Source organism: Nerophis ophidion, linkage group LG26, assembly GCF_033978795.1.
Source record: "Nerophis ophidion isolate RoL-2023_Sa linkage group LG26, RoL_Noph_v1.0, whole genome shotgun sequence".
NCBI classification, from domain to species: domain Eukaryota; kingdom Metazoa; phylum Chordata; class Actinopteri; order Syngnathiformes; family Syngnathidae; genus Nerophis; species Nerophis ophidion.
The window spans coordinates 27,001,239-27,025,373 of record NC_084636.1 but is presented as its reverse complement, the minus strand read 5'-3'; the positions used below and the strand labels follow the sequence as shown (position 1 = coordinate 27,025,373).

Genomic DNA, 24,135 nt, shown 5'->3' with positions numbered 1-24,135 from the left:
GGTATTTGTATTGCTCCAGTTTTAGTGTAAAAATGCTCATTGTCATTACTATATTATTTATTTCACTAACTGCTTATTTGCTATCACTTTTACGATCATATTTGTACATATTATGTATGTGCTGGTGTTGTTCTATTGTTGTTGTTGTTATTGTTGTATTTGCTGTTGTTGTTTTTGTCTCTCTGTCTAATCCCCCTCTTATCCCCACAATTTCCCCCTCTGTCTTCCTTTTTTTCTCTTTCTATCCCCTCCTGCTCCGGCCCGGCTGCACCAAATGATAATTTAAATACATTTAATAAAGTCACATTCAAATAAGACAACAAGAGAAGTATCTTACACTTCTCTTTTGTAAAGTAAATGTGAACAGCCGATATGGGCATTTACATCAACTATATGATTTGCCTGAGAAGTTGGACAGGACAAAGAAAAAAAAAAAAAATGAATTAAAAAAAAAATAAAAAATAAATAAATGCTCCAATGCTGATGATGAACTGAAATCCTGGAATTATTTTAGCAGTGTTGAAGTCAAGAACACGATTTCCTGAACAGGCTGAATATTTTGAAGTTGGAACAGTTGGAATCAGATGGAAAATGTGGAACTTTGAAGGATGTCCCATTAATTTCAATAGGAATGTCCCAAAAGTTAGTCCATGAGTACTGTGCCTTCTGGAAACACTTGTAACGACCTGCCAGTCCTTATAGTTGTTCAGCCAACCCTTTTAAGTTACGGTTTGGTAGGTAACATGGCCTACGATTGAAACCGCGATTCAGGATGGTGTGTGGAAAAGTTAAATCCCTGTGTCAAGCTTCTAGATAATAAACAACAAGATTAATCAAAGTTCGGTTGAAAGGTAAAACTGCATACTGAATGTGTCATTTGACTGGTGGGTTTGATTGATTGAATCTTTAAAAAGTCTTTGATAGTAAAGAAGACTGACAAGTTTCAGTGCAGATAAAAGTCTTGAAATCTCCTGACTTGTGTGATCATTAGTGATAGGTTGATGAAGCGTCACATAGCCTTTTGACACATTACAAAACTGTATTGACACTGTGTGACTAAATACTGACATCTGCTGGACATTAAAAATCCCTACAGGCGACCTATGTGGGCGGCATAGCTCGGTTGGTAGAGTGGCCGTGTCAGCAACTTGAGGGTTGCAGGTTCGATTCCCGCTTGTGCCATCCTAGTCACTGCCGTTGTGTCCTTGGGCAAGACACTTTACCCACCTGCTCCCAGTGCCACCCACACTGGTTTAAATGTAACTTAGATATTGGGTTTCACTATGTAAAGCGCTTTGAGCCACTTGAAAAAAAGCGCTATATAAATATAATTCACTTCACTATGGACTGACTCAACTGACACTGATTTTATGACCAATAAACCAATATAAACCAAGTAGAGATGCACAGATAGGCAATTATATCATCCACATCACCAAAGTCATCATCCAACCGCCATCCACGCGAATCAACAGTTTATCAGGACTGTACCCGCCCGCTGAAATATATCAGAGGCCGGTCACCTTTACCATTTACAGAGCTTTTTAAACCTGTTTCGCAGAGTAATGAAGACAATTGGGGCCACTAACATTCTATCCAAATACGTTCTTCCTGATAAGAAAATGGGCGTACTGTGAAGTCATTGTGTTTGACACCTTCAACAACATGTATGAAACGTTTGTTAGTTCGGAAAGATGTTGTGTGCAGCCTTCACAATTATACGTACAAGATTGAAAGGCATACTGGGTGATACAGAGTACACTGATGGTTGTGACATGAACAACTTTAACACTTACTAATATGCGCCACGCTGTGAAGCCACACAATACAAGATTGACAAACACATTTCGGGAGAACATCCTCACAGTAACACAACATAAACCCAACACAACAAATGCCCAGAATCTTTTGTATCAGTGACACTTCCTGAATATATTTTCGGGGTGTATAAAATAGTCAGGAAGTGTCATGAATACAAAGGATTCTGGGTATTTGTTGTGTTGCGTTTATGTTGTGTTACTGTGAGGATGTTCTCCCGAAATGTGTTTGTCGTTCTTAATTGGTGTGGCTTCACAGCGTGGCACATATTACTAAGAATGTTAAAATTGTTTATATCACAACCATTAGTGTAATCTGCGTCACCCAGTATGCCTTGCAGTCGTGTGCGCGTTTCTGCGGAAGTCACACACAACATGTTGATGGACTGACAAGCAGATTGTATATGTGGTAGAAGAATTTATGAAACATCATTAGTAAATTATCCTGGTTAAGATTAATTTAAGAATTTTGATGACATGTTTTAAACAGGTTAAAATCTACTTTGAAATAAGATTTAAATTTGATTCTACAGATATTCTAGATTTGCCGGAATAATTTTTGGGAATGGGCTTCACGGTGGCAGAGGGGTTAGTGCGTCTGCCTCACAATACGAAGGTCCTGCAGTCCTGGGTTCAAATCCAGGCTCGGGATCTTTCTGTGTGGAGTTTGCATGTTCTCCCCGTGAATGCGTGGGTTCCCTCCGGGTACTCCGGCTTCCTCCCACTTCCAAAGACATGCACCTGGGGATAGGTTGATTGGCAACACTAAATTGGCCCTAGTGTGTGAATGTGAGTGTGAATGTTGTCTGTCTATCTGTGTTGGCCCTGCGATGAGGTGGCGACTTGTCCAGGGTGTACCCTGCCTTCCGCCCGATTGTAGCTGAGATAGGCGCCAGCGCCCCCCGCGACCCCAAAAGGGAATAAGCGGTAGAAAATGGATGGATGGATGGAATTTTTGGGAATTTTAATTATAATAACTTTGAAGAAATATTTCACAAATATTCTTCGTTGAAAAAACAGAAGCTAAAGTGAAGAATTAAATTAAAATGTATTTATTATTATTTACAATTTAAAAAAAATACTTTAACATTGATTTAAATTGTCAGGAAACAAGAGGAAGGAATTTAAAAGGTAAAAAGGTATATGTGTTTAAAAATCTTAAAAACCTTTTTAATTGTTGTATTTTTTGTCCATAATTGTCTTTCTGGAAGTTATAGAAAGCAAAGTAAAAAAATTAATACATAAAATAAATAAATAAATGAGTTGTACTTGTATAGCGCTTTTCTACCTTCAAGGTACTCAAAGCGCTTTGACACTACTTCCACATTTACCCATTCACACACACTGATGGAGGGAGCTGCCATGCAAGGCGCCAACCAGCACCCATCAGGAGCAAGGGTGAAGCGTCTTGCTCAGGACACAACGGACGTGACGAGGTTGGTACTAGGTGGGATTTGAACCAGGGACCCCCGGGTTGCGCACAGCCACTCTCCCACTGCGCCACGCCGTACATTTATTTAAACAAGTGAAGACCAAGTCTTTAAAATATTTTCTTGGATTTTCAAATTCTATTTGAGTTTTGTTTCTCTTAGAATTAAAAATTTCGAGCAACGCGAGACCAGCTTGCTGGTAAATAAATAAAATTTAAAAAATAGAGGCAGCTCACTGGTAAGTGCTGCTATTTGAGCTATTTTTTTGAACAGGCCAGCGGGCGACTCATCTAGCTCAGTTGGTAGAGTGGCCGTGCCAGCAACTTGAGGGCTTCAGGTTCGATTCCCGCTTGTGCCATCCTAGTTACTGCCAATGCGTCCTTGGGCAAGACACTTTACCCACCTGCCCCCAGTGCCACCCACACTGGTTTAAATGTAACTTAGATATTGGGTGTCACTATGTAGAGCGCTTTGAGTCACTTGAGAAAAGCGCTATATAAATATAATTCACTTCACTTCACAATCAATCAAAAAGGAAGGCAGTACATTGCTACCCACTGTGACTTTTTATTATTTTTCTGTAATTATTTTTTGTTGTTTTAATTTTTTATTTTTCTATTTTATTTCTTTTGGGGGCGGGGGGTACAAAAAAGTGTCTGTTTGCTCAGTACCTGTTTTATAATTTCCCTATCAAATGAAGAAATAAATATTATTTTAAAAAAGGGAAAAAATAGGAATGCAACAATGCAACAACAAAAAAGTACCAATTCAGCAAGTCCTGTTAGTATTTCCTGTAAAATAAATTTAAATGACTTTTTATCAACACAAAACTGTAGCGGCAGACAGAATATACAGTCACGTGATACCCCCCGTCCCCAACCAAACGTAAGGTTGACTATTACGATTAAAAAAAAAAGTCAACACTTTGGCATATCATTACTAATAACATCATAACCTCTCAAATGTAATTATTATCTGTGCTCGCGGTGATTTATGTCTGGTCATTTGACCGGCGGTTTAGCTTGTTTACTATATAAACTACGTTTCCCATGAAGCTTTGCCCTGGACTTCCTCACGTGACCAGAACGACAACAACACTTCTGAACATTGTAGGAAGTGTTTAAAACCATGGTTAGAATCCGCACTCCACTCGTCCAAAAGCACACGTGACGTACACTCACAAGGAACGGGACCAGTTTTACCAGGTAAGGTCTATTGTCGACCGTTTTTCGCTTTTGTGTGCTAATAATGTGTCTGATACGAACAAAAACCTTGATCCTTTTTTTTTTTTTTTTTTTTTTTTCGGAAATTTTATTCCCCCATGTTAATGTGCGCTGGACCAGTCAGCTATCATGGCGAAGTCTGCTGATAAAAAATTGGAAGGTCTTGTTGCAGCTACATTCACTCCATTCACTTCTCAAGGGTACGTACATAACTTTTACGCCTTATTTTATGTGCATAATGCTGTTAATGATTCATTGTTTTCATCAGATTAATCACACTTACAATTTGGAGTAATGATGGTTAATCACAGGTTATTATCACATGCATAATTTAAAAATGAGACCAATGTTTGGACACAAATGCAATTTTATTGTCAGAATTATTAAGCTAGTTGGCATCAGATTTCTTGTAGGAAAAAAGATAAATAATCCGTAAAATTGTCGCCAAAAAAAAAACCCCTTAATAATTAATTACCTAACAGATAACCACTTTTAAGAAGTAAAAACAATACACTGCCTGAGATGATACACAGATAATACAAAAGTGATGGGTGAACTCTGCAAAAAAATTTAAAGGCCTACTGAAACCGACTACTACCGACCAAGTTTCAGAATGGCATTTCCAAAGTCCTGACTTAAATGTGAAGAAACAAGACAATGTCGGAAAACCAACACATCTAGCCGAACTGCACCAATTTTGTCAAAAATTCAACCAGAAGCTTGTGGATGGCTACCAAAAGCGCCTTATTGCAGCGAAACTTGCCAAGGGACATGTAACCAAATATTAACATTGCTGTATGTATACTTTTGACCCAGCAGATTTGGTTACATTTTCAGTAAACCCACAATAAATTCATAAAAGAAGCAAACCTAAAGGCCTACTGAAAGCCACTACTACCGACCACGCAGTCTGATAGTTTATACATCAATGATGAAATATTAACATTGCAACACATGCTAATACGGCCGGTTTAGTTTACTAAATTGCAATTTTAAATTTCCCGCGAGTTTCTTGTTGAAAACGTCACGGAATGATGACGCGTGAGCGTGACGTCACGGGCTGTCAGGAAATATTAGCTCAGCACCAGTTACGGCTAAAAGTCGTCTCTTTTCATCGCGTAATTACACAGTAATACTGACATCTGTGTTAATGAATCTTTTGCAATTTGTTCAATTAATAATGGAGACTATAAAGAACAATGCTGTTGCTGGAAAGCGGTGGATTGCAGCTGCCTTTAGCACCGAGACACAGCCGGTGTTTCTTTTTTTTTAACACAGAGCGGTCAAGCGAACATGTTTCTCTACGTCAACCAGCATGTTTTTGGAAGGGAACATTGTTGTTATATTATATTGAATTATGTCAATCAATCAATTAATCAATGTTTATTTATATAGCCCTAAATCACAAATGTCTCAAAGGACTGTACAAACCACTATGACTACGACATCCTCGGAAGAACCCACAAAAGGGCAAGGAAAACTCACACCCAGTGGGCAAGGAGAATTCACACCCAGTGGGAAGCCAGTGACAATGATGACTATGAGAAACCTTGGAGAGGACCTTAAATGTGGGCAACCCCCCCCCCTCTAGGGGACCGAAAGCAATGGATGTTGAGCGGGTCTAACATGATACTGTGAAAGTTCAATCCATAGTGGCTCCAACACAGCCGCGAGAGTTCAGTTCAAAGCGGATCCAAGACAGCAGCGACAGTCCCGTCCACGGGAAACCATCCCAAGCGGAGTCGGATCAGCATCGTAGAGATGTCCCCAACCGATACACAGGCGAGCGGTCCATCCTGGACAGCCAGTACTTCATCCATGGTCATCGGACCGGACCCCCTCCACAAGGGAGGAGAAAAAGAAAATAATTGGCAGATCAACTGGTCTAAAAAGGAGGTCTATTTAAAGGCTAGAGTATACAAATTACTTTTAAGGTGAGACTTAAATGCTTCTAATGAGATAGCATCTCAAACTGGAGCCCAGAGTACTGGAGCCCGAACGGAAAATGCTCTATAGCCCGCAGACTTTTTTTGGGCTTTAGGAATCACTAATAATATCTTACCGGAGACATCATTGGATTATTCGTCCTCCTGCAGTAGCTGTTTAAAAGGCAGCTGTGAGCTTGGTTCCTCGAGGCATGTCTTTACAATCTCACTAAAACACTATTAAAACAATAAGCAGATAAGGGATCTTCCAGAATTATCCTAGTAAATGTGTCTAATTACATCAGAAAGGCTCACACTGCCGCCGCCCAGAGCCATCGGTTTTAATTTTATTTTTTCTTTAAAAACAATTTCTAGTCCTTCGCTATTAATATCATCATCCACGAATCATTCATCGTCACTCAAATTAATGGGGAGATTGTCGTTTTCTCGGTCCGAATAGCTCTTGCTGCTGGAGGCTCCCATTATAAACAATGTGAGGCCGTGAGGAGCCCTCACCCTTGTGACGTCATCGTCTGCGACTTCCGGTACAGGCAGGGCTTTTCTGTTAGCGACCAAAAGTTGCCAACTTTATCGTCAATGTTCTCTACTAAATTCTTTCAGCAAAAATATGGCAATATTGCGAAATGATCAAGTATGACACATAGAATGGACCTGCTCTCCCCGTTTGAATAAGAAAATCTCATTTCAGTAGGCCTTTAACTCATGTGATTGATCACAAAATATTATCGCATTATTCATGTATATACGCTCATTAATCCCGCAATGTGTTCACGCTCCTTTACCTTCGTTATGTAAAAGGCGTCAGGGTTGTTATACACTAAGTGGTTTGGGGCCTCCCATAACAGTTGCGTGGCATTCCCAGTAAAAGTAGACGTAAGTTCAAATCTAAAAAACGGAGTACGCAAGTAAAACTCACATGTATAAAAGTTCACTTTAAGCATACTTCTTTATTACATCACGATGGCATAGTTGTTGATGTATGTCTGTGATGGGCACATCAATCGGTCTAAAGCGGTGTTGTCAAACGTATTGCCCATGGGCCGGATTAGACCCGCAAACAGGTTTTATCTGGCCTGCGTGATGAGTTTGCCACGTATAAAAATAAGCTGTTTTTTTTTTTGTTGAAACGAAATAAACTGCGGTTTTAAATGTGTCCACTAGATGTCACAATAGCAATTCTGTTAGGCAAGCAAATGGTTTATAGCAAGCAATCGGTACACAGTAAAGGGTGACTGTGGCTGCTCCTCCTCGACCCTCATGAAACTTATAACCTGACGTTGTATGTCTTTGGTTTCGAACACATCGTTATTTGGCACCCTTATTCCCCCATAATATCTCTGTCAAACACAAGAAAAGGGAAGTTAACCCTTTCGAATAGTTTTTAACTCCCTTTCTGACGGTTTGTTGAGTTAGCACTGGATTGGTGCGTGGACATGACAAAGGAGGTATTTGATACCTAGAATCTTTGGGTGTCGATTCAATATCGATTCTTGGGGTTACGATTCGATTCAAAATCAATTTTTTTTAATTCAACACGATTCTCGATTCAAAAATGATTTTTTTCCCGATTTAAAAGGATTCTCTATTGATTCAATACATAGGATTTCAGCAGGATCTACCCCAGTCTGCTGACATGCAAGCAGAGAGGTAGATTTTTGTAAAAAAGCTTTTATAATTGTAAAGGACAATGTTTTATCACTTGATTGCAATAATGTAAATTTGTTTTAACTGTTAAACGAACCAAAAATATGACTTATTTTATCTCTGTGAAAATATTGGACAGTGTGTTGTCAAGTTTATGAGATGTGATGCAAGTGTAAGCCACTGTGACACTATTGTTCTTTTTTTTAATTTTTATAAATGTCTAATGCAGGGGTGCCCACACTTTTTCTGCAGGCGACCTACTTTTCAATTGACCAACTTGAGGGGATCCACCTCATTTATATATATCATTTATATTTATTTATTTATGAAAGAGACATTTTTGTAAACAAGTTAAATGTGTTTAATGATAATACAAGCATGTGTAACACATATAGATGTCTTTCTTTCACGAAAACAAGAATATAAGTTGGTGTATTACCTGATTCTGATGACTTGCATTGATTGGAATCAGACAGTAATGATGATAACGCCCACATTTTCAAATGGAGGAGAAAAAAAGTTGTCCTTTCTGTACAATACCACATGAAAGTGGTTGGTTTTTGGCATCTAATTCATCCAGCTTCCACACACTTTAAAAGAAAAACATTGGCGGCAAATTCCGTAGCTTGCTTGATTGACATTCACGGCACCCGAGGGTCTTGTGAGATGACGCTGGCTGCTGCCAGTTCATTATTATGAAAAAATGACAGAGAGGAAGGCGAGAAACACTTTTTATTTCAACAGACTTTCGCGCCGTCCCTTCCGTCACAACTCTAAAGGCCGAATGCACATTTCCTATCTTCACAATAAAAGTGTGAGGACTCTTCTTCGGCATGGCAATGCCGGTGTGGTTTTCCCGTGGATGCGTCGAAGCAGAACACAGCAAAAGTAAGATATAAGGTATTTATTTAATAACAAAAGTCTATGAACAAAAATACTGGTGTAAAGAGAAAGAGTAAACAAAACATTTAGCATGAAAGCTAGACAATAAAGTGGCTTGGCGTGAGAGCTAGCGAGAAAATACATACGAATGATGAGAGTCGTCACTGATGCGCGTGGGCAAATTAGGATCCGAGAATGAGTGAACAGAAAAGGTGAGCTTAAATAGGAGGGTGATAATTATTAGCAGGTGTGCGGGGCGAGACAGAGAATGAAAAAACAAACACGTGAAGATCTGAGCAGCAGATCGCAACAGTATTCCCCCCCAACAAAAGACAGATACCAGATGTCTTAAAAAACAAACAAAAACTTGAACCCCCTCCCCAAAACCAGAAAAGTTCACAAACGAAGGGAGGGCGGAGGGAGGCCACGGTGGAGGGTCGCCAGATCGCATGTCCCCGAATCCACCGAGGACACATCATGTGGCGGCGGCGGGTGGAACGCTGCTGCCGAAAAAGTTTTGGCGGGCGACCTCGAAAAGGCCACATTAGTGGCCGCATCGCAGGATGAGGTGCCCGGCGAGGCGGACGACCCGGGCACGGCCACATCCGTGGCCGACATGGAGGAGGGAGTGTCTGGCGAGGAGGATGACCTCGCAGAGGCCACGCCCGTGATCGACGTGGTGGACGACGCCTCAGCACCGAAATCCCAGCAGGCTTGGAAGCAGCAGACGAGGGTGCGGGGACTGCAGCCAAAGCAGGCCCGAGTGCAGCTGGCGAGGATGATGCGGGTGCTGCAGCCGCAGGAGTCGTCGGAGGCGGCCTGGGAGCCGCAGGAGTCGTCGGAGGCGGCCTGGGAGCCGCAGGAGTCGTCGGAGGCGGCCTGGGAGCCGCAGGAGTCGTCGGAGGCGGCCTGGGAGCCGCAGGAGTCGTCGGAGGCGGCCTGGGAGCCGCAGGAGTCGTCGGAGGCGGCCTGGGAGCCGCAGGAGTCGTCGGAGGCGGCCTGGGAGCCGCAGGAGTCGTCGGAGGCGGCCTGGGAGCCGCAGGAGTCGTCGGAGGCGGCCTGGGAGCCGCAGGAGTCGTCGGAGGCGGCCTGGGAGCCGCAGGAGTCGTCGGAGGCGGCCTGGGAGCCGCAGGAGTCGTCGGAGGCGGCCTGGGAGCCGCAGGAGTCGTCGGAGGCGGCCTGGGAGCCGCAGGAGTCGTCGGAGGCGGCCTGGGAGCCGCAGGAGTCGTCGGAGGCGGCCTGGGAGCCGCAGGAGTCGTCGGAGGCGGCCTGGGAGCCGCAGGAGTCGTCGGAGGCGGCCTGGGAGCCGCAGGAGTCATCAGCGTAGAAGCAAACGGCGACGTCGTAGAGGCAGGCGTATTAGTCGTCGGCAGTGCTTGGCGGCGTGGAGCTGGTACCGGCGCTTGGCGGCGGGGAGCTGGTACCGGCGCTTGGCGGCGTGGAGCTGGTACCGGCGCTTGGCGGCGTGGAGCTGGTACTGGAGTAGGCTCCAGCCCTGTCGACACAGTTGTAGGCTCCAGCCCTGTTGTCGACGTTGGTGTGGGCTCCAGCCCCGTCGTCGACACTGGTGCTGGAGTAGGCTCCAGCTCTGGAGCTGGTACTGGAGTGGGCTCCAGCTTTGGAGCTGTTGCTGGAGTGAGATCCAGGCTAAAGTCTGTAACTGGTATGAGAACCAGTTCTGGGTCGGAGGCTGGTGTGAGAACCAGGTGGGAGTCTAGTGCTGGTTTGAGAACCAGGCTAGAGTTCAAAACTGGTGTGAGAACCAGACTAGAGTTCAAAACTGGTGTGAGAACCAGGCCCGAAAAAGCTGCTGGTGTGTGAACCAGGCGAGAGTCGAATTCTGGCGTGAAAACCAGGTTAGTGTCATGTGCTGGTGTGAGAACCAGACTGGGAGCAGGTGTCGGCTTCAGCCGAGGAGCAGGTGTCGGCTTCAGCCGAGGAGCAGGTGTCGGCTTCAGCCGAGGAGCAGGTGTCGGCTTCAGCCGAGGAGCAGGCACAGGGGTCTGCCGAGGAGAACTAGGGGACTGGCTGTGAGCAGGACTAGGACTATGATGAGTGATAAGACAAACACTAGGACTCGGGCAAGGACTTGAGAGAGGACCAGGACTTACAATCACACTAGTGCTTTGAGAAGGGCTTGGGCAACGACCAGGACTTACAGTCATACCAGGGCTTGGGCAAGAACTAGGACGAACGGTCAAACTAGGGCTTGGGCAAGGACTGGGACTAACAATCAAACTGGTGCTCGGGCAAGGACTAGGACAAAGACTAGGACTTACAGTAACACTGGGGCTCGGACAAGAACTTGGGTAAGGACTAGGGTTCGGACGGAACACAGGTGGAGGAGGTCTACAAGGCCGTTGAGACTTGGCCGGGGAAAAAACAGGTGGAGGAGGTCTACAAGGCCGTTGAGACTTGGCCGGGGGAAAAACAGGTGGAGGAGGTCTACAAGGCCGTTGAGACTTGGCCAGGGGAAAAACAGGTGGAGGGCTAGGAGGCTTAGTAGTTTTAAGAAGAGGTAGCGTCTGCCCTACCTCCGCAACACAGCTATAGGCCGTAGCCCCCCCCTCCAGACGGGAATCCCAGACCCGTTCCCTGTGGTCAGGGACTGACCATAAGGGAGGGTGGTGGGAGGTTTGGAGGCAGGCAGACCCCTCCCCTCTATATTGTCCAGAGTGTCCCTTTGAAAAGGGAGAAAAAACTTTGGACTTGGGCAGAGAATGAGGTTTAAACGGTGGGTTAGAAGAAAAACTAGGTGACTGAGGTTGACTAGAATAATAAGAAAAAATATCCTGATACTTTTGTATCTTATTATTAATGTTATTGTCATTTGAAAATGGCTGAGAAAACGAATCTTCCCCTAAAAATTCCTTGTTGATGACGTCATCATCGGAGGACGGGCCCGCGCCACCGGGGGGCGTCGACGAAATGACGTCATCTGCGCGGGACACAAGTTGGGAATTTGCCCAGTCGGTAAAACTGTTAGCAAAGTGTGTTATTGGGTCCCCAAACAATGGTGTAGGGGTCCTGTGTGCCGACTGTAGGCTGCTGTGTTCGTGAGGAGGGAGACATGGAGTGGGAAAGGCTCTGTCGCCCGACGAAGCCATACTTCGCGGCTTCCGCCGACGCGGACGAGCGCGAGCGCTGCGGGAGGGAAACTCACCGCTCCCGGAAGCATCGATCGGAACCAGTCTTCCCTCCAGGTCCCACATCATGCTTTCGTCTGGATTGCATCGGAGAGTCTCAGCCTCCATCGCTCGGAATACCCTCCATGTGCCTTCGTCGAAGGTCTCCTCGTGGTTGCCAGACGCGGAAAAACTCTTTAATGCTCGGATCCTACTGTGAGGACTCTTCTTCGGCATGGCAATGCCGGTGTGGTTTTCCCGTGGATGCGTCGAAGCAGAACACAGCAAAAGTAAGATATAAGGTATTTATTTAATAACAAAAGTCTATGAACAAAAATACTGGTGTAAAGAGAAAGAGTAAACAAAACATTTAGCATGAAAGCTAGACAATAAAGTGGCTTGGCGTGAGAGCTAGCGAGAAAATACATACGAATGATGAGAGTCGTCACTGATGCGCGTGGGCAAATTAGGATCCGAGAATGAGTGAACAGAAAAGGTGAGCTTAAATAGGAGGGTGATAATTATTAGCAGGTGTGCGGGGCGAGACAGAGAATGAAAAAACAAACACGTGAAGATCTGAGCAGCAGATCGCAACAAAAAGCCCTGCTTCATGCTGCCTGCACTAACAAAATAAGAGTCTCGGAAAGCTGGCGTGCACAAGTGATGTGCACGCCAGCTTTCTGAGGGATCGCTTGTGCACGTCAGTTTTCCGAGACTCTGTATTTAGTTAGCGCAGGCAGCATGAAGCAGGGCTTTTATTGTGAAGATAGGAAATGTGCAGTCGGCCTTTAGAGTTTTGACGGAAGGTACGGCGCGAGAGTCTGTTGAAATAAAAAGTGTTTCTCGCCTTCCTCTCGGTCATATTTTAATAATAATGATCTTGCAGCAGCCAGCGTCATCTCACAAGACCCTCCGGTACCGTGAATATCATTTAAGTGACGTCTTGGTGAAGATTAATGATCACTAATTTTTAGGTCAATTTTTTTTAAAAGCCTGGCTCGAGATCGACTGACACACCCCCCGCGGTCGACTGGTAGCTCGCGATCGACGTAATGGGCACCCCTGGTCTAATGATAATGTCAATGAGGGATTTTTAATCACAGCTATGCTGAAATTATAACCGATATTGATACTGTTGTTGATAATATTCATTTTTGTTTCACTACTTTTGGTTTGTTCTGTGTCGTGTTTGTGTCTCCTCTCAATTGCTTTGTTTATTGCAGTTCTGAGTGTTGCTGGGTCAGGTTTGGTTTTGGAATTGGATTGCATTGTTATGGTATTGCTGTGTATTGTTTTGTTGGATTGATAAAAAAATAAATAAATAGATTTAAAAAAAAAAATAGAATCGATTCTGAATCGCACAACGTGAGAATCGCGATTCAAATTTAAATCGATTTTTTTCCCCACACTCCTAGTTTACATATTGTTTTTTTTTGTTTTTTCAATCCCAGAAAGAATGTGACTCGGTTTATCCTGGCTTTGTGGATACACTGAGACCAAGTCTAAGCTCATTGTGATTTTGAAACTGCACCAATTCCCTCAAAATTTTTGCCAATCTTGAAGTGTTTTGTCCAGAGGATTATTTGTGATTTGTACGTTTTAGTAATGTGTTTGTTCCATTTTTGGCCAAAGTGCAACAAAGAAAACAACCTGGTGTTGTCTTTATTTTTAAGTTATCATGCCATGATTTTACCATTCTGGGCCACTTGGGAATAGATTTTCTTCCAAGCGGCCCCTGAGCAAAAATCACTTGAACACCCCTGGTCTAAAGAGTAAAAGTTGGCTTTTTTTTATGTGAATCAGGTCAGCATCAAGTCTGTTTTGTCGCTTAAGTGTCCAAAGCCTGTGAAAATGTACCGCTATGTATGGCAGCTATACAGTTGGCGTGAAACAGCGCACGTTTTTACGTCAAAGTCAGTCTTGATACATCTCAACTTTGCCGTTCGTATGCCAGCTTGTTACATGAGGCCCCAAAGGTCAGTGAGGACACTCCGACTGGTGTGCGCGATAAATGAGCAAATAAATATTCACGTATGACATTCCGACAGATGAATTGCGTTTTTGTCAAAAATATTGGGGTCTTTTTTTAGTTAATTTAAATTATGCAAGCTAGTAATTTAGTCCGTATGCAATTAATCATATTTAATCACATCTCAAATGTGTGATTAATCTGTATTTTGACAGCACTAATATGTATATGTATATGTATATATATATGTATATATATTTATTCATTTATTTATATATATATATATATATATATATATATAGTATAATAGGACATGGAGACAGTAAAATTGTATTTCCTCTTGCAAGATAGAAAAATGCCTTTTCAGATACAGTCGGACAACAAAACAAGGGGTAAAAGTACAGTATATTTGTATATTTGTTTCACCCAAAACAGTGAAATCAACCTTTCAGAGATTGGACCCTATATTGACTACTTGACGGAGAAGCAAGGTGTAAATAGCGTATTTGGTAAGTTATACAGGTGAGAAGAGGGCTGTGTACTATGGCTATGAGTTGTTTTTTTCCCCTTGGCCTCAGTCTGCACCCCCTCTCCGGGGCCCAGGCTAAGACCGATTTTTTAATTTTATTTTAATCTTCTATTTTTTTCTCCTTTTCCCCCCACCTTGTTTCCCTGTATCTCATCTTTTTTGTAAGGGGCGCTGGAAGCCGGCAGACCCGTCAGCGATCCTGTTCTGTCTCCCTGTAATGTTTGTCTGATCTTGAATGGGATTGTGGTGAAAACTGTAATTTTCCTGACGGAATAAATAAAGTACTATCTAATCTAATCTATCTAAGTATACATAAGTAGTAACTCATACATGATCAATTTCAACGCCGTGTCATTATCTTTGTTCCTACCTTAATCAACAAACCTGCATGTAAAAATTTAATTATAAAGCCAGGGTTTTACCTAGACTGCCAAGATACCTGCGCTTATGGGCTTGGTCACCATGATGTGATTAAATAGTTTGCATGCTTTGCTATGATGATATATCATATTGTATTTATTTAAAAAGGCTCAAGAATGTATACAAACATTTAAAAACAAATATGTTATTAATAATTAGTATTTTATATATATGTAATTATATATATATTTATATAATTATTTTAATTTTATTTTTGCTGTAATTTCAATTGTTGCTGCTACAATGTATTTTGTTGAGATTTTTTAAAGTTTTAACTGACTTTCAATTGCTTTTTTATTTAAAAAAATATCAACAAATATAGCATCTTCTTCTCGTGTAATTATAGCAGTGGTTCTCAAATGGGGGTACGCGTACCCCTGGGGGTACTTGAAGGTATGCCAAGGGTTACGTGAGATTTTTCAAAAATATTCTATAAATAGCAACAATTCAAAAATCCTTTATAAATATATTTATTGAACAATACTACAACAAAATATGAATTTAAGTTCATAAACTGGGAAAAAAAAATACAACGATGCAATATTCAGTGTTGACAGCTAGATTTTTTTGTGGACATGTTCCATAAATATTGATGTTAAAGATTTTTTTTTTTTTGTGAAGAAATGTTTAGAATTAAGTTGATGAATCCAGATGGATCTCTATTACAATCCCCAAAGAGGGAACTTTAAGTTGATGATTACTTCTATGTGTAGAAAGCTTTATTTATAATTGAATCACTTGTTTATTTTTCAACAAGTTTTTAGTTATTTTTATATCTTTTTTACCAGATCGTTCAAGAAATTCCTCTACAAATGAGCAATACTTTGCTCTGTTATACAATTTAATAAATCCGAAACTGTTGACATAGTGCTGTATTTTACTTCTTTATCTCTTTTTTTCAACCAAAAATGCTTTGCTTTGATTAAGGGGTACTTGAATTAAAAATGTGTTCACAGGGGGGATAATCACTGAAAAAAGGTTGAGAACCACTGAATTATAGAATGTTGAGAGACTACTTCTGTCCCTGACGAAAAAGGCGAGCTGCAGCGAGCATGACTTCACAGTTGTTTTGCGCTATTGCTCCAGTTGGAATTTCTCTCCTTTAAAAGCCGCAACTGTCTTCTTAATATTTATATTTATCTGGGATATATTAAAATCTCGTCCATATCACAGACATGCTGACAGCGCTCCAGACAATGACGTGCATTTTGTTTAGAAACGGTTTCAGCCGCGGGGTTTTCGGTCATCAAAGTTTTTTTTCGGTGGTCGAATTTTTGGTACATCACTTCTCAATAATGCGCAAATAATAGGCTATATACAGTACAGGCCAAAAGTTTGGACACACGTTCTCCTCATTCAGTGTGTTTTCTTTATTTTCATGACTATTTACATTGTAGATTGTCACTGAAGGCATCAAAACTATGAATGAACACGTGGCGTTATGTACTTCACAAAAAAAGGTGAGAGAACTGAAAACATGTTTTATATTCTAGTTTCTTCAAAATAGCCACCCTTTGCTCTGATTACTGCTTTACACACTCTTGGCATTCTCTCGAAGAGCACACCCGTGAAGTAAAAGCCATTTCAGGTGACTACCTCTTGAAGATCATCGAGAGAATGCCTAGAGTCTGTGAAAACTCATAGTTTTGATGCCTTCAGTGACAATCTACAATGTAAATAGTCATGAAAATAAAGAAAACGCATTGAATGAGAAGGTGTGTCCAAACTTTTGGCTTGCACTGTATATCAATTCAAACTGTAACGACCAGTATGTTTGTGTGGTTGTGATTGGATGTCAGGTTTTCCCATGTTTGCAAACGCACCGTCTGTGCTTGAAAGGTGATTGGCAGAGAATGAGGAAGTGTTGTTGTGTGTCTGGGAAGCGCGGACTCACGGAAAAGATAGTGTTTTCACTGGACCGTTTGTTATCATCCATCCATCTGTCCATTTTCTACCGCTTTTCCCTTTTGTGGTTGCGGGGGGTCCTGGAGCTTATCAAAGCTGCATTCGGGCGGAAGGCGGTGTACACCCTGGATAAGTCGCCACTTGGTAATAAAATTTAAAAATAGCGTCAGACTTTTTGTGATTTATTTTTTCTGCAGTCTACAATACATTATATTAGTTTAATTTATTTTTAAGTTTAAAAAAAACAAAAAAAACCTTTATTTTCAAAATCTAGCAAAGTTGCAGCATTTACATGTTAGAGATGTTGAAGTGTGATGATAAGCTCTCATCGTCTCTCATTTATCAACAAAAATACTGTATAGATGACTCTTAACAATTCTTAACGTGGAAGTAAATGTGTTGGAATGAATGTTTAAGATGAAGAAGCACGTTCTATGTAAAATATACACAGAGAATGTCTGCAAATTGTGGACGACAGAACAGACCGTGGACAATAATAAAGCAGCTGGTGTTTGGTTCTGTAATTATAATTAATTACAAACATTGTTAATTATTAAATAGAACAATACGGTAATTAGACAATAAGCTTTTACTGCCGTCTGTGTCGTACACAACGAGTAAATCATCAATACAGTATTCGTTTTCCATTTTTTTTGGTAACATCCCAGGGGCTTCACGGTGGCAGAGGGGTTAGTGCGTCTGCCTCACAATACGAAGTTCCTGCAGTCCTGGGTTCAAATCCAGGCTTGGGATCTTTGTGTGGAGTTTGCATGTTCTCCCCGTGAATGCGTGGGTTCCCTCCGGGTACTCCGGCTTCCTCCCACTTCCAAAGACATGCACCTGGGGATAGGTTGATTGGCAACACTAAATTGGCCCTAGTGTGTGAATGTGAGTGTGAATGTTGTCTGTCTATCTGTGTTGGCCCTGCGATGAGGTGGCGACTTGTCCAAGGTGTACCCTGCCTTCCGCCCGATTGTAGCTAAGATGGGCGCCAGCGCCCCCCGCGACTCCGAAAGGGAATAAGCGGTAGAAAATGGATGGATGGATGGTAACATCCCATTCTTTTTGAGGTTAAAGAAGACTTAAAACTCTAACAACAAATTCATAAGCTCACAAGTTAAATCAGCCTGAAACTGTTGCTGCAGCAAATTCAGGCATTTCAGGCCGCGACAATTACTAAAAATTGCAATGTGAGTGTGAATGTTGTCTATCTGTGTTGGCCCTGTGAAGAGGTGGTGATTTGTCCAGGGTATATCCCGCCTTTTGCCCGATTGTAGCTGAGATAGGCTTCAGCCCCCCCCTGAAGGCTCTGACTAAGGCTGAAGTGTCAGCAAGTTAGAGTCATCTCTTACTCCAAAAAATGTCTGCACAAAAAAATATTTTAACCTGCATTTAAAGAAGACACAAGGAACGCAATCTGCTATGAGGATGTTTTTTTTTCAAGGGCATAATATGCCGAATAATTGACCCCCTCTTAACTACATTGTTAGCCGCCTCTTGCTAGTCGTATTTCAGTATTTGGAACCCACAGAAAAGATAAAGATGTATGTTCTTGTCTCCACATAAGGATTTTGAATGATGTGCAAAATTTCCCCAAAAATTAATGAAGTTCTAAAATGGCTTTAAAAGGTGACCATTTCATGAAGTTAAGGACAATGGACTACATTGTGTATGAAATGCACTGCCTTGCCTTCTTGTACCTCAGCAACATAACCGGTTGTGTGTTTTTTGTTGAGTGTTTAATCTCTTTATCTGGCCTTTCTGATGAAAGATGCTTGTCATCTTAAGGACTGGTGACAAGATGTTCCCTTCCAATCACAGGCAGTGTTGCAACCTAATGTCCGCCCTGGAAAAGACCAGTCAGCATTTTCTTGTGGGTCAAATTGGTTTCCTGTTAAATCTTGCTTCCCCTAAAACGTATTTCCTTTAGTGAGTGTTATTCTGGGAAATTGCACACATTCTTGGTTGCTAATGGCAAATGCACAAATAAATAGTAACAATAGTGTACCACAAAACTTTCTCTTTAAATGTGTATCACTTTTTCAATCTTGAAGAGGAGCTGCAATTTTTGGGGAATTTTAAATGTCGTTGACAATCATGAGAGACATGACGAAAAAAATGTTTTTTTTGATGTTTTAAAGGCATTCTAAATATCACAAATTCCGCTTACAATGGAGCATATATGAGCCAATCAATTCTGCCTATAGAGCTCCTAAAACACATCCAAACACCTCCACTGAGGTTGTTTATACAGCCGCGATCAAAAGTTTGCATACACTTGTAAAGAACATAATGTCATTGGCTGTCTTGAGTTTCCAATATTTTCTACAACTCTTATTTTTTTGTGATAGAGTGATTGGAGCATATACTTGTTTGTCACAAAAAAACATTAATTAAAGGCCTACTGAAATGAGATTTTCTTATTTAAACGGGGATAGCAGGTCCATTCTATGTGTCATACTTGATCATTTCGCGATAATGCCCTATTTTTGCTGAAAGGATTTAGTAGAGAACATCGACGATAAAGTTCGCAACTTTTGTTCGCTAATAAAAAAGCCTTGCCTGTACCGGAAGTAGCAGACAATGTGCGCGTGACGTCACGGGTTGTAGGGCTCCTCACATCCTCACATTGTTTACAATCATAGCCACCAGCAGCTAGAGCGATTCGGACATAGAAAGCAACAATTTCCCCATTAATTAGAGCGAGGATTAAAGATTAGTGGATGAGGATAATGACAGTGAAGGACTAGAGAAAAAAAAGGCGAGGGCAGTGAGAGCGAATCATATGTTATTAGACACATTTACTAGGATAATTCTGGAAAATCCCTTATCTGCCTATTTTGTTACTAGTGTTTTAGTGGGATTATATAGTACCTGAAAGTCGGAGGGGTGTGGCCACTGGTGTAGTGACCGCCAGTGTCTCTGAGGGAAGCCTTGCTGCTTTTATAGCGCTTTATAGACGGACCAGAGCGAATCCCATTATCGGCATTGTTAGCTGTCTTTTGATAGTGTTTATTTACCTATTTATTTAGAATGCATGAAAAATATCATACATAACTTTGATTGTCTCACATAAGGATTGAATGTTGAGTAATCGTTCACAATCATTAAGAAAGACATAACGAATGATTATTTTTTTTGGAGCGGGTTCTACAAAACCCTGTTTCCATATGAGTTGGGAAATTGTGTTGGATGTAAATATAAACGGAATACAATGATTTGCAAATCATTTTCAACCCATATTCAGTAGAATATGCTACAAAGACAACATATTTGATGTTCAAACTGATAAACATTTTTTTTTTGCAAATGATTATTAACTTTAGAATTTGATGCCAGCAACACGAGACAAAGAAGTGGAGAAAGGTGGCAATAAATACTGATAAAGTTGAGGAATGCTCATCAAACACTTATTTGGAACATCCCACAGGTGTGCAGGCTAATTGGGAACAGGTGGGTGCCATGATTGGGTATAAAAGCAGCTTCCATGAAATGCTAAGTCTTTCACAAACAAGGATGGGGCGAGGGTCACCACTTTGTAAGCAAATTGTCAAACAGTTTTAGAACAACATTTCTCAACGAGCTATAGCAAGGAATTTAGGAATTTCACCATCTACGGTCCGTAATACCATCAAAAGGTTCAGAGAATGTGGAGAAATCACTGCATGTAAGCAATGATATAACAAGCCTTCGTTCCCTCAGGCGGTACTGCATCAAAAAACGACATCAGTGTGTAAAGGATATCACCACATGGGCTCAGGAACACTTCATAAAACCACTGTCAGTGACTACAGTTGGTCGCTACATCTGTAAGTAGAAGTTAAAACTCTACTATGCAAAGCAAAACCCATTTATCAACAGCCAGAAACGCCGCCGGCTTCGCTGGGCCCGAGCTCATATAAGATGGAATAATGCAAAGTGGAAAAGTGTTCTGTGGTCTGACGAGTCCACATTTCAAATTATATTTGGAAACTGTGGACGTGGTGTCCTCCGGAACAAAGAGGAAAATAAACATCCGGATTGGTATAGGCGCAAAGTTCAAAAGTCAGCATCTGTGGTGGTATGGGGGTGTAATAGTGCCCAAGGTATGGGTAACTTACACATGTGTGAAGGCACTATTAATGCTGAATGGTTCATACAGGTTTTGGAGCAGCATATGTTGTCATCCAAGCAATGTTCTCATGGACGCCCCTGCTTATTTCAGCAAGACAATGCCAAGCCACGTGTTACAACAGCTTGGCTTCGTAGTAAAAGAGTGCGGGTACTTTCCTGGCCCACCTGCAGTCCAGACCTGTCTCCCATGGAAAAAGTGTGGCGCATTATGAAGCGTAAAATACGACAGCGGAGATCCCGGACTGTTGAACGACTGAAGCTCTACATAAAACAAGAATGGGAAAGAATTCCACGTTCAAAGCTTCAACAATTAGTTTCCTCAGTTCCCAAACATTTATTGAGTGTTGTTAAAAGAAAAGGTGATGTAACACAGTGGTGAACATGCCCTTTCTCAACTACTTTGGCACGTATTGCAGCCATGAAATTCGAAGTTAATTATTATTTGCAAAAAAAAATAAAGTTTATGAGTTTGAACATCAAATATCTTGTCTTTGTAGTACATTCAATTGAATATGGGTTGAAAATGATTGGCGAATCATTGTATTCCGTTTATATTTACATCTAACACAATTTCCCAACTCATCTGGAAACGGGGTTTGTATATTGTTTTGTTCCTGTCGTTGCTTGTTAAGATGTTTTTGAATCCCCCTTTAATGCTGTCAAAACATGTAACAAGACCCTACTTGCTCACAGTGAATGGCACCACAGGAGAGGGCATGTCTCTCAGCGTCCAAGAGAGGAAGTTACTGGCGCAAGACTGGTGTCAGAAAGCCAAGGGCAAGTAAGTTATCAAATACAATTTTTTGTCCATCACTCCCTTCAGCAGCAACTGAATGTACCAAACCAAACTGACAACAAATAGTCTTTGCAGTTCATTCTAAAACTTCACAATTGAATAGTAGGGCTGAGCTAACCGGTCTTTGCTGACTCACACAGCTTGTAAAGGACACGGAGACCTGGCAGGAATAGTATTTACTTCTAACAAACAGCACTATATAAATTATGAGACATTTGTACACACACACACACACACACACATATATATATATATATATATATATATCCCAAAAAGTTAACAGTAAATGTTGCTGTCAGATTTCTTGGGTGGGGTTCGAGTTTAAAAGATTGCGCTTGTTTTCATGTTTGTACAGACTGGAGCAGGTGATCGTGCATGTTGGCTGCATGAGTCTCAAAGACTCCCAAGACCTTGTGAGTTTCTCTTTGGAATGAAGCATTGCAGATTACTAACACTAAAGCCTGCATGTCTGAACATTATGAGTTTCTGACAATAGTTAAACATTTTACACCAGTTTCTTCCTAAAAAAAAATAAAGCTGGGAACCAACGCCTTAGTTTGTTTGTATAAAGATATAATTTAAAAACACCTTTGAATAAATTAATTCTAATTGAAATAATGATAAATTGTTTCAGTGTAATTATTAAACAATAGACCAAGGGTGTGACACTTGTATTCATTGAGGGCCACATGTTAGAGTGAATAATGTGTGAATATAAATGTTTAAGAACTCACCTCATGATATTGTTACACAATTGCCAAAGCCTTTATTTTTTTTTTTTTATGTACACAAAAAAATAAGATTTTACAATTTAAAAAAAAAAACTGGTAGCTCAGCTGCCAGAATGTTACCGCAAATGGAAAAGCAATACTACTGTTTTTATGGTAAAAATTCTAGCGACTTAGCTGCTAGTTTGTTTTTTTGATCTTAAAATCTATTTATTACAGTGTATTACTGTAAAATTTAAAAATGGTAGCACAATTTTTTTATTATGATCAAATTATGGCGACTGACCTGTCTTTTTTTTTTAATGTAAAATCTATTGTAATTTTTACAGTGTACAATTTGATGGATAACTAACCTTTGAAATACTTAGTCAAGCATATATTCAACTTTTTATTTTAACAGAAGAATTGTTAGGAATGTATATGATAGCATAATACTTATTACATTTTTGACAATATTACAGGCAAAAGGTATGCGACAACATGCAAAGGAAAAAGTACTTTTATTGAGGCTTATTATTTCCAGGCTTATAAAATGAAGTGCCTGCAGGGGCTTTGAGTTTGACACCTGTGCAATAGATGTTTTTATTAATGAAATAACATTTAATGTAATCGTATTATTTATATTTTGATATCTAGCTTTGTGTTTATTCTTTAATTTCACAATGCTTTGATACATGTACAACATTAAGGCAGAAGGGAAAACATTCATACATGACAAATAATACCATATTCAAACTAAAACAACAGCTCCACATTAATTGCATATAATTTGTTATGCCATAGTATAGGATAGAAAATTATCCATTAGTATACCAACATTGTTTACAAAATAAAAGGTACAAACGATTTCGAGTTAGAAACCAAAAAGATAGGAAAATAATTCCATCCATCCATCCATCATCTTCCGCTTATCCGAGGTCGGGTCGCGGGGGCAACAGCCTAAGCAGGGAAACCCAGACTTCCCTCCCCCCAGCCACTTCGTCTAGCTCTTCCCGGGGGATCCTGAGGCGTTCCCAGGCCAGCCGGGAGACATAGTCTTCCCAACGTGTCCTGGGTCTTCCCTGTGGCCTCCTACCGGTTGGACGTGCCCTAAACACCTCCCTAGGGAGGCGTTCGGGTGGCATCCTGACCAGATGCCCGAACCACCTCATCTGGCTCCTCTCGATGTGAAGGAGCAGCGGCTTTACTTTGAGTTCCTCCCAGATGACAGAGCTTCTCACCCTATCTCTAAGGGAGAGCCCCGCCACGAGGCGGAGGAAACTCATTTCGGCCGCTTGTACCCGTGATCTTATCCTTTCGGTCATGACCCAAAGCTCATGACCATAGGTGAGGATGGGAACGTAGATCGACCGGTAAATTGAGAGCTTTGCCTTCCGGCTCAGCTCCTTCTTCACCACAACGGATCGGTACAACGTCCGCATTACTGAAGAAGGAAAATAATTATTTTGTGTAAATATATAAAGTCGTAATCTTTTTATAAAAATTACTGCTTTTATTCCCATGAATTGACCATATAACACAGTGGTTCTCAAATGGGGGTACGCATACCCCTGGGGGTACTTGAAGGTATGCCAAGGGGTACGTGAGATTTTTTACAAATATTCTAAA

The 24,135-nt window shown here is 41.3% G+C and overlaps 1 protein-coding gene across 4 annotated transcripts in view; it reads left to right on the top strand.

Annotated features, from left to right (window-relative positions):
• Nucleotides 1-4,304: 4,304 nt before the first annotated feature.
• npl (N-acetylneuraminate pyruvate lyase (dihydrodipicolinate synthase)) overlaps nt 4,305-24,135 on the top strand; it is a 28,985-nt gene continuing 9,154 nt past the window's right edge. The window contains exons 1-5 of one of the 4 annotated variants that reach the window (XM_061888842.1): nt 4,305-4,452; nt 4,595-4,670; nt 14,472-14,545; nt 21,697-21,784; nt 22,155-22,212. In XM_061888842.1, the coding sequence (XP_061744826.1) occupies nt 4,600-4,670; nt 14,472-14,545; nt 21,697-21,784; nt 22,155-22,212 (291 nt within the window). In that variant the 5' untranslated portion in view covers nt 4,305-4,452; nt 4,595-4,599. Of the gene's footprint in view, nt 4,453-4,590; nt 4,671-14,471; nt 14,559-21,696; nt 21,785-22,154; nt 22,213-24,135 lie in introns of those variants that run through there. The other 3 variants (XM_061888841.1, XM_061888843.1, XM_061888844.1) reach the window with 3 other exon arrangements.